The sequence below is a fragment of the Myotis davidii genome, unplaced genomic scaffold, assembly GCF_000327345.1.
Source record: "Myotis davidii unplaced genomic scaffold, ASM32734v1 scaffold892, whole genome shotgun sequence".
Taxonomy (NCBI): Eukaryota; Metazoa; Chordata; class Mammalia; order Chiroptera; family Vespertilionidae; genus Myotis; species Myotis davidii.
Genome location: NW_006284341.1, coordinates 1,092,422 through 1,102,780, shown reverse-complemented (window position 1 = coordinate 1,102,780; position 10,359 = coordinate 1,092,422). Strand labels below are relative to the sequence as shown.

The 10,359-nt window shown below is 38.2% G+C and overlaps 1 protein-coding gene across 6 annotated transcripts in view; it reads left to right on the top strand.

Annotated features, from left to right (window-relative positions):
• USO1 (USO1 vesicle transport factor) overlaps positions 1 to 5,375 on the top strand; it is an 85,261-nt gene extending 79,886 nt beyond the window's left edge. For all 6 annotated transcript variants that reach the window (XM_006754563.2, XM_006754561.2, XM_006754562.2 and 3 more), the window contains 4 exons: positions 381 to 479; positions 2,245 to 2,352; positions 3,514 to 3,729; positions 4,342 to 5,375. In XM_006754563.2, the coding sequence (XP_006754626.1) occupies positions 381 to 479; positions 2,245 to 2,352; positions 3,514 to 3,729; positions 4,342 to 4,431 (513 nt within the window). In that variant the 3' untranslated portion in view covers positions 4,432 to 5,375. The remainder of the gene's footprint in view (positions 1 to 380; positions 480 to 2,244; positions 2,353 to 3,513; positions 3,730 to 4,341) is intronic.
• The last annotated feature ends 4,984 nt before the right edge of the window (positions 5,376 to 10,359 follow it).

Sequence of the window (10,359 nt, the reverse complement as noted above, 5' to 3'; positions counted from 1 at the left end):
CGGACTGAGAGGTCCCAGGTTCGATTCCGGTCAAGGGCATGTACCTTGGTTGCGGGCACATCCCCAGTGGGGAGTGTGCAGGAGGCAGCTGGTCGATGTTTCTCTCTCATCGATGTTTCTAACTCTCTATCTCTCTCCTTTCCTCTCTGTAAAAACTCAATAAAATATATTTTAAAAAAAAAATCTTATGCCTAATTTATACAGTATTAACCATGATAATTGCTTTGTTCAGTGTATTGGTTATTTAAACCTTTCTGTCCAAAAAAAAATATTGGTTTTTAGAATTGAAAAGAAAAAAATGGGAGGTAAACTTGTGTGTATGTCCTGAAAATAGACATTTCCTTGATGAGTTTACACCACAAATGTTTTTTCTCTCTTAGGAACTGGCAACATTAAAGTCTCAGTTAAACTCAAAATCTGTGGAGATCACCAAACTACAGACAGAAAAGCAGGAGCTGTTACATAAAACAGAAGCATTTGTAAGTTAATTTTTTTTTCTCCTGAAAAATAGAAAACACAAGGTTAAGATGTTGTTTCTCAACCACTATAGAAAAGAAGCAAATTTGTCAAAAAGTCCCTTCCCGTTAGCCAGAGTTCTAGTCACATCTGCTTCTTGGCCATGGTGGCAGTCTCAGTGTTATGTCAGACTCAACCAGTCAATTTAATCAGATACTTAGTGGTTCATTTTGCTGATATTGTATTTCATCCTGTCTCTGTACCGTCAGTTAAGTTAGGTTTACTGCTGCTATAAAATTGTGAGAAACCTTGTTGAGAAGCCATACAATTCACAGGGGTCCAAACCATCAGACAAGAAGGCCCTCCTGGATCCTTCCTGGATAACCACCTCTCTGTTCTGGCTTCTGCTGAGTGGTTGATTGGATCAATGAGTCACACATGCAACCTCTTTACAAATGGTTGTCCAGCCACCCCCTTGATGTTTCACCAGAATATGCCTTGTCATTTATTGCAATAGAGATAGGCTGATGATATTCTAAATTTTCAAATTCTCATTACCTTTTGCTTAACAATTCCTTCTTCAGTTTCTATCTCTCCTCACATTTTATTTTAAGCAGCAAGGAACTAGACCACGCCCTTGACACTTTGCTTAGAAATCTCCTCAGCTAAATGTCCTCGTTCATCACTTACAAATTCTACTTTCCACAGAACACTAGACATAATTTAGCCAAGTTCTTTGTCACTTTATAACAAGAACTAGAGGCCCAATGCATTAAATTCATGCCAGAGTAGGCCTTCCTTCCCCTGGCTGCCGGCACTGGCACCCAGGACCCGGGCTTCCCTTGCAGCCCTGGCTTCGTCCGGAAGGACATCTGGTCTAATTAGCATATTATGCTTTTATTATTATAGATTGCCTTTCCTCCACTTTCCTGATTTCCATCTCAGACCTCAGCCAAAACCACTTTAACATCCATATTCCTATCAGCATTCTGTTCATGATGATACTCATTTTCTCTTTGAGCTGCAAAAACTACTGAAGTAGAAGGAAGGCTGTTGGCATTATTACAAGAGACTAAAGTGGAAGCTTTCTCTACAGCTCTCCTTTTTCCTTTCTGAGCCCTGACCAGAATTGCCTTTAATGACCATATTTTTGCCAACAGTCTCTTCAAGGCCATGTACGCTTTGTCTAACATGCACCTGAAAACTCTTCCAGACTCTACCAATTCTAAAGTCCTTTATACTTTTTAGTTATTTGCTATACCAGCACCTCACTTCCCAGTATTTTATAGAAAAAAAGGTGGGGAAAGACTGAAAAACTGATTTAAGAATACGTCCTATAGCTCTTAAGAAAATACTTACATTTCACCAGTTAATGGCATTCAGCTCAGTGTTCCCACCTACCTCTCTGAGATGATAGTGTCAATGAAACTTACAGGAATTTTATGAGGAAACGGCTTTGAAAACTATTCCCTGCTAGTAAATGCTGTGTTATAGCTACGTGAGAGCTTTCTGTTGGTTGCTTTCCTGGTGTGACCTTGAGGCAGCTTCACCCAGCCTTCCTCGTCCTCTGCTGAGATCGGTGCCCCACCGCTCTTGTCTTCTGCTTTACTGTAGGGATCACTCTTCTTTCTAGGGAGAGCACTTTATTCGTGTAAATATGTGAGGGAATTATATTTTCTGTTATTGGAAATAAAATTTTAAAATAGCAAGAAAATTAAATCACCTTTGGGGTTTCATATTGATCATAACTTTAAAGAAACTGTTTTTTCCCCTAATTTCTACTTTCAGGCACAATCAGTTCCTGTATCAGGAGAGAGTGAAGCTGCAATAGCTGCAAAAACTACTGATGTAGAAGGAAGGCTGTCGGCATTATTACAAGAGACTAAAGAGTTAAAGGTTGGCTTTGGTGAAACTTTTATTTACTGTATATTATATGAAATGAACTCCAGGAAATTAGAGTTTATTCACTTAATTTCTCAAATCCTTAGATTTATGAAGAAAGCTAATGAGGTGTAATGTTATCTTACAGTCTATATTCTCTTACCCAAAATGGCAGAAATGAAGATTTTTTAAATGCTTTTTCAAATAATTGTACCAAATATGTAAAGTAAGAATACATCAGAATGTACTTTGAAAGTGAAAATAGTTTTATCAGTCTCTAATCACAATAAGAAACAGGAATGCAAGTTTGGCTAGTACACAAGCCACCTGTAAGCTTTTCATAGGCCAAAGAACACAGGCACGTGAAATCCTGCAGCCCATTGTGTGACATAGAAACCAGAATAAATAATAAAAGGAAGTAATGAGGTAGTAGTAAAAAAATAAATAAATAAAAGGCATGCAGGAAAAAAATGGAGAAAGGAAGATAATGTGTAATTAAGCGTTTTGGATTATGGTCAAATTATTTTTAAGCCATTGGTTTTGCTTGAAGCTATTTTTTTCTGCCTTTAATTGTATGTATAAAGTTGGGATGAAATTTTTTTAAACTTTAGTTCTAATTCTGATGCTAACCAGGCTTCTGCTATAAAATTTTTTGTGTATTTATTCCTCTGATTATCTGAAATGGTATTGTCTCTTAGGATTTATTGAGGAATAACTGATTAAAAATATTTTTTTGATGTTAAACTGTATTTTTCACAGTAACCATCTTTGATGTATAACCTAACATAAATTCTCATGTTACTGGATGAATGTATGTTTTAAGCGTCCTACCACCCTGACCAGGTTGCTCAGAGGGTCGTCCCAATCCACCAAGGTTGTAGATTCAATCCCTGGTCATGACACATACAAGAAGCAACCAATGAATGCATAAATAAGTGAACCAACAAACCTAACAAACTGACAAACTCTCTCTCTCTCTCTCTCCCCGCCCCCTCTTCTCTCTCTCTAAAATCAATAAATAAAATTTAAAAACAAAACAAACAAAAAAACCTCTACCCGTAAACTGCTTAGATTGGACAGATACAGTGATTTATCATAGAAAGAACCTACTTGTTTAAAATCTTAGGAGAGTTAATACTAATTTTAGATTCGTGATTTTCACCTTTCTTTTTCTAGAATGAAATTAAAGCACTGTCTGAGGAAAGAGCTTCTATTAAAGAGCAGTTGGACTCATCTAACAGTACCATTGTCATTTTACAAAATGAGAAAAACCAGCTGGAGGTGAACATTAAAGATTCTAAAAAAGAACAGGATGATCTCTTGGTGCTGTTGGCTGATCAGGATCAGAAAATATTGTCATTAAAGGATAAACTCAAGGGACTCGGTCATCCAGTAAGATTGAAATGTTTCTCAAAATGTTATATATTATCTTTCTTTATAATGCATTTTTAAAATTATATTGTACCATGGAAATATTGTGCCTATATATCTAGAATACAGGCATTGATACGTTAGGTATGTGAATTCAGTATCATCTACACAGTGTTCACCGAGTTGACTTAAGATGCAGATTGGGCAGTTTTCAGCATTTGTTAACTGTTCTCTTTTGGGCTTTGAGCCTAGAGAGTGAATTAATTTGATAGTTCCTGTCATAACAAGACTCTTATCACCCAAATGTGGCATTCTGTTTTGACTTGTTTGGTTCAGGTGAGAGTTATAGCCATCTATCGGCCAGTTAACCTATACGTCTCATCTCATATTAAAAATGGCAGAGCAGTCAGGGAGAGGACAATGGCGGGGGCAGGGCAGATACTTATGTAATACTTTAAACAATAAAGAATTTGAAATGAATGAATGGCAGGAGCCTTAAGCATTAAAGCAAGGAAATCAGATAGTGTATAATCTGGTATACTTATGGTAATAAAGAATTTATCAATAGATATATTATGTATTCAATGTGAAGTGAGAAATCTTCATAATATTAAATGTTTATTTTCTAATTAGGAGGAAGAAGAGGATGAACTTGAATCCATAGACCAAGATGATGAGGATGATGAAGATGAAGATGATGACAAGAGCCAGGGTGATAACTAGCTTTAAATTTTCTAGGAATGATAGAGATCTAATCGTAACTTTGAACATGGAGTCTTAAGAGAGTGCTTTGGTTTGCCTCCACAATGAAACTTAAACCAAGTGGGAAACATTCACTAATAAGACGTATCAATATATTTTTTTAAACAGCACCTCCCATGTTGAAAACCCTTAAAACTCTTAACTTTATGCAGAACACACATCATTTATTGAAATTCATCTGAGCTGTCCCAAAATATAATTTTTAAAGAGCTCCAGACACCAAAAATATACCATTTTAAGGCATATGATGGCAATGCCATTTGCCTTAGTTCATTGGTTACATAAGTTCTGTCTTTGTCTATTATTTTCACTTTTCAGAATTTGTGACGTTAAGTACTAACACATTAGATTTAATGTGTATTGGAATCACTGTTTCTAAATTCAGCATTGGAGGTCTTAGCTAATGATTTCCTTTTAAAGAAATGAAGTTACTTAAAGGCAAGATAGTGTGGGCAGGAGGTGGGGGAATAATATATCGTCAGCCCTCCATCCAGTACTGTTCCTGTGTTGAGCAGGACAGGACAGTTTAGAATGAGTGCCTTGACACCTGATACGCTGCATTCTGTGCCTCAGCAAAGACTGAGAAGGATACTGACACGGCCATAAGGAAAGCGCTTCTGAGCAACTTTTGCAACAGTGTATGAGCATGTGGTTGGTTTTGGTTGTAAGCTAAATGTTAAAATACAAGTTGACCACTCACACAACTCAGATTTAATATTGTTGTTTGATTATTATAAAACATATTATGTTCCTAGTGTTAAAAAGACCCAAACTATGATTTATGTAATTTATTGGCATTTTTGCTGAATAGATTTAAGTCAGATAATAGATTTTTAAAAAGCAAATGAAGCAATGTGTCAAAATTTAATGTTTTCGTAATAAAAATAGATATTATGGACACTTAATCCCTGGTCATGGTTTCCTTTCCTCTCAGATTTTGAGAGAAGTATTCTTCAAAAAAGATAAGGCAAGTGGAAGTAGAGTAAGTACATTATTGTACCTGATGGTTAAAAGCAGTCTGATTCAGAACTAATGATTAGGATTGCCTAAGGTTGGAGGAACTGATTGGAGCAGAAGTAGAAGAGGTTGGAGAAGGGTTTAAATGTTCCTAAATTGAGCATTAGAGTTCTTGGCAATGGTTTTCCTTTAAACAAGTAGTTTTACTTAAAGGTAAGACATATCATCTGGCTCCTGGCCTCAGGAATCTGAGTAGTCCACCAAGGGACACAAACTTTTGAAAGAGAAGAAGCGTCTTTGCATGTTTTGAAAAAGGAGATGGTTATGTGTCACAGAGCATTTGTGAACCAGCACGTGCCCCTGTCCCTCCCACCGCTACCAACACATCCTGAGGACCTTGTCATCAGAGAACACATGACTATTACCGGACCAGCTCAGGCTGTGTGACGTCTTTCTAAAGTTGACACCCGTAATAAACAACTGGTTAATGACTTCATTTCAGGCTAATAAAATGGATCGGGAGTAAGATTGAGACTTCCATAGATAATGGGATACCAAAGATCTACAGAAAGAAACATCTACAACACCAATGATAGTTTGCCAACTGTCAGTCACTCAGGCTGCCCTGGAGTAGAGAAGACACGAGGCCTCAAAGCTGCACATTCCAGCCTGGAGCCCGAAGGGACCTCTTCCTAACCATACCGTAGCGTTTTGCCGGGATTGCTCTGGAGACTTCTAAACTTGTCTCTCTGCCTCCAGTCTGGTTGTGGCTTCTACCACAGCCTCCCATCATCCTCCATATTCACCACAGGAAGCTTTCTAAAATGCAGATGGGAGAAGAGAAGAGATTGTGGTTGCCTGCTGTTTGGATCCTTAGCCAGGTGTGTTAAGGCCCTTTGTGCTCTCCGTCTTTATCTCCAAGTATATTTTAGAACCGTTCCAAGATACTTGCTGGTACAACAAATATCCTGCTTTTTCAACCCTCACTTTGCTTTTGCACATGCTCTTTCCTCTGCCCATTTGTCAGCCCTCTCATTAAAGGCTGTTTTCTATGTATTAAGAGCTACAACAGTGGAGCAGTCATCATAAAGCATAAAATATATTTGTCTTTATGATTTGAAATTTTATTCAAGAGTTTACACCTCTAGAATCATAATAGCTCATGTTTTTGTTTTTATTAATATATTTTTATTGATTTCCCAGAGGGAAAAATAGAAACATCAGTGATAAGAGAATCATTGATCAGCCACCTCCTGCACACCCTACACTGGGGATAGAGCCCACAACCCTAGCATGTGCCCTGCCCAAAAATTGAACTATGACCTGGTTCATAGGTCCTCACTCAACCACTGAGCCACACAGGCTGGGCATAACTCATGTTTTAAAGGATACTAGTCTAAAATTATGCTGATTAAAAAAATCAAACCCTTAAGTTTAAAAGTTTCGTTGCAGCCAGGTAAGGGCCTCTTACCTGTATTGTAACAGAAAAATTAGTTCATCCCATGAATATTGAGTGTATGATGTGCTGGGCACTGCTGTAGACACTGGAGATACTATAGCAGTGAATAAGACAAGAATAAGGTAAATGCCTTCCTGAAATGACTCAGATTCTGAAGGAGTAAACAAGTATGGAAGACAATGTGGGGTGCTTTGTATCTTCTGGAAAGGCGTTTGCATCTTATCCTGAGCTTGATGGGAAACCAGAGGACTGGCTAGAGCTGATTTCTCTTTCATCAATAATTCTCTCTTATGTTGAGAATAGTCTAGGGCAGCAATTTTCAACTGGTGTACCGCACGAATTCTAAAAACATACAATACCTTACTATTTAATCAGGGGTACTGACCTCTTTTCCCTTAGATAGTAAAATTTAAAAAATGACAGCAGCCAACAAAATAATAGCTGTCTGATGAGAATCAAAATTGTAGCTTTTCTTTTTCTCAGATTGGCAAAAAAATATATTTTTAGGTGTGCCACAGAATTTTAGTAAGTAATTTATGTGCCATGAGATGAAAAAGTTGAAAACCTCTGGTCTGGGGGCCGGGGGAGGCTATTGCCATCATCTAAGCAAAAGCAGGTGTAGTCACTACATTGTAAGGATAGAGGTGTCTAAAGTGGTAGGATTTGGGATATATAGGGTGTCCCAAAAATGTATACACACACTTTGAATGGTTATAAAGGCAGTATTTATTAAAATACATTTAATTTTCAAAATTGAGCTAAGCTGTTAAAGTGTATACATTTTTGGGGGCACAAAAATGTATACACAGCTTTTGGACAACACTGTTTATATTAAATGAACAATGAAATCATCTCACCCCAGAGCAAATTTGAGCATTGGAATTTTATAGGTAGAACTGAGAAGACTTAATGAATTGCATGAGTCTGGGGAGTAGGGGAACAAGAAAGGTCAAGAGTAACTCCTGGGGTCCTGGCCAGTGGTGCTCAGTGGTTAGAGTGTTAACCCGAGCACTGAAGGGTTAAGGGGTTACTAATCAAGGGCACGGACTTGGTTTGCAGGTTCAATTCCCATTTCCCGGCAGGGTGTGTGCAGGAGGCAAGCAATCAATGTCTGTCTGTCTCTCTCTCGCCCTCTCCCCTCTCTCCTACACACACACACACACACACACACACACACACACACACACTCCTTCCTCCCTCCCTCCCTCTAAAAATCAATTGGAAAACTATCCGTGGGTGAGGATTAAAAAAAAAAAAGTAACTCCTGGGAAAGGTGGGGCACTTTGCTGAGCTGAAGAAGCTGGAAGAGCAGGTTTGTAGTGGTGATCTGGAGTTGTGGTTTTAGGTTTGCTAAACCTGAGACCCAGTAGATATGTATATACACATAGATATGTTCAGTAGGCAGGTTACATAGAAATTTGGAGTTCACTGGGGCTGAAAAAAATAGTATATAGATGGTCTTTAAGTCCCTCCAGCAGGATAAGATCTCACAGGGAGTGAGTGTAGCGGGAAGGCACCCAAGAACTGAGCTTTTGGACAACACTTTATATTAAATGAACAATGAAATCATCTCACCCCAGAGCAAATTTGAGCCTTGGAATTAAGTGGAAAACTGAGAAAGCAATGACCTTTGAACTGATTTGCCACTGCAATTTTGGAAAAGTAAAAATTATATACTGCTTGAATGAAACTTTATTCTGTTGATGCAGACTGGTTCTTTATTAGTGAATCTAAACCTGATTTTGATAAATCTGCCCTGCCAACCAAATAGGAGATATAAGTATTTGAAGAAAATGTTCATTTACAATCTCATATCATTTGAAACATTTTTAATGCAAGTTATTTTATCAAATTGTCCTACTTTATCAAATTGCCTCTATTGTGGATTAGTGACTTGCTTCTCTGCCAGAAGCTCTAAAGATAAGTTATTCTTACAATTTTGTATGTCTACAACTCAGAAACTTTAGGATTTCCTATAACTTTTCAAAATGAAAATTGAGCCAAAGGGAAAACCGTAAGTGACACATATCTATCTTAAAGTGTGGTTTCCCTTCCTGCAAGTTAACTCATTTTGTCTAGACATAGGTTTTTTTCCATATCCACTCTAAGCAGTCATGACTAGTTGTTTTAGTTCCAAAAAGCTTTATACATCGACCTTGCTACAATTACACATCACTTTTGGTTTTGCTCATTACAAAAACATGAGACCACATTGTAATTATATTTTCTACCGATGAGAATATAAATACATGAATCTCTAATACCTGGTTTTGCTAGTCTTTTTCCAGCTCTAGCTTTTTAATTCTAGATTTATCTAAATTTATTCTCTAAATCTAGTGGGATATCTATAGTAATAAAGCTTGCCATTTTGGGCTAAGTTTTTCCCCTCTCTGTGACATTTTATGCTCCAAATACTCACATGAAACAGCTTGTTTCTGATTCAAAATGAGTTTGCATAAATAAAGCCTATAAAACAAAACAAAAAAGTAGGCAACTGTCTTGCAGCACAAAAAGGTTAGCATGTTTAAAAATCGAGATAAATAAAAGCTTAAGTATTACTTAGGTTTCTATATTGCCTCACAAATTACCTCAAATTTAGAGGCTTAAAACACACACACATTTATTTCCTCACAGTTTCTGTGGGTCAGCAGTTGGGGCACAGTTTAGCTAGGCTCTCTGCCCTTGGTCACAAGTCCACAATCAAGGTGTCAGCAGGTGGTTTCATCTGCAGGCTCAGCTGGGGGAGAACCGGCTTCCAAAGCTCGTCCAGTTGCTGGTAGAATTCATTTCCTTACAGCTGTGGAACTGATGGCTGCAGTTTCTTGCTGGCAGTTGGCTGATGTCTGCCCTCAGCAACTAGCGGTCACCCCTGGTTTCTTGCTGCATGGGTTCCCTCAGCAGGCTCGCTTACTTCATCAAGCCAGCAAAGGGAATCTCTAGCTCCAGGCAACCTACCAGACTGAGTCTGATATGGTCATACAATCACATAATTGACTTGCATGATTTCACTGTATTCTACAGGGTAGAAGCAAGTCAAGTCCTGTCTACACTTGGGAAGGAATAACCCAAAGGCATGAATACCAGGGGGTGGAGATCGTGGGATGCCACATACTATTCTTGAACCCTTATTCTTAATCTGTCAAGATGTTTTTGAAATAAGAGGTGTATGGGGAATGCAATCGGGAGTAGTAAGTTTAACAGCAAATGTTTATGTTAAACTCCACCTTATTTAGTTCTAGGCTGGGATCCTTGCAAACGAACAACTAAATAGGTCAGATTAACTGTCACATCCTATCTAATAATAGACAAACATGGTAATTAACCATACCTCTGACACACTTCCCATTGGCTAATCAGGGCGATGTGCAAATTAACTGCCAACCAAGATGGCGGCCAGCAGCCAGGCAGCTGAAGCGAAGAGGAGGCTTGCTTGCCCTGGCAAAGGAGGAAGCCCAGGTTCCCCGCCCGCCGCT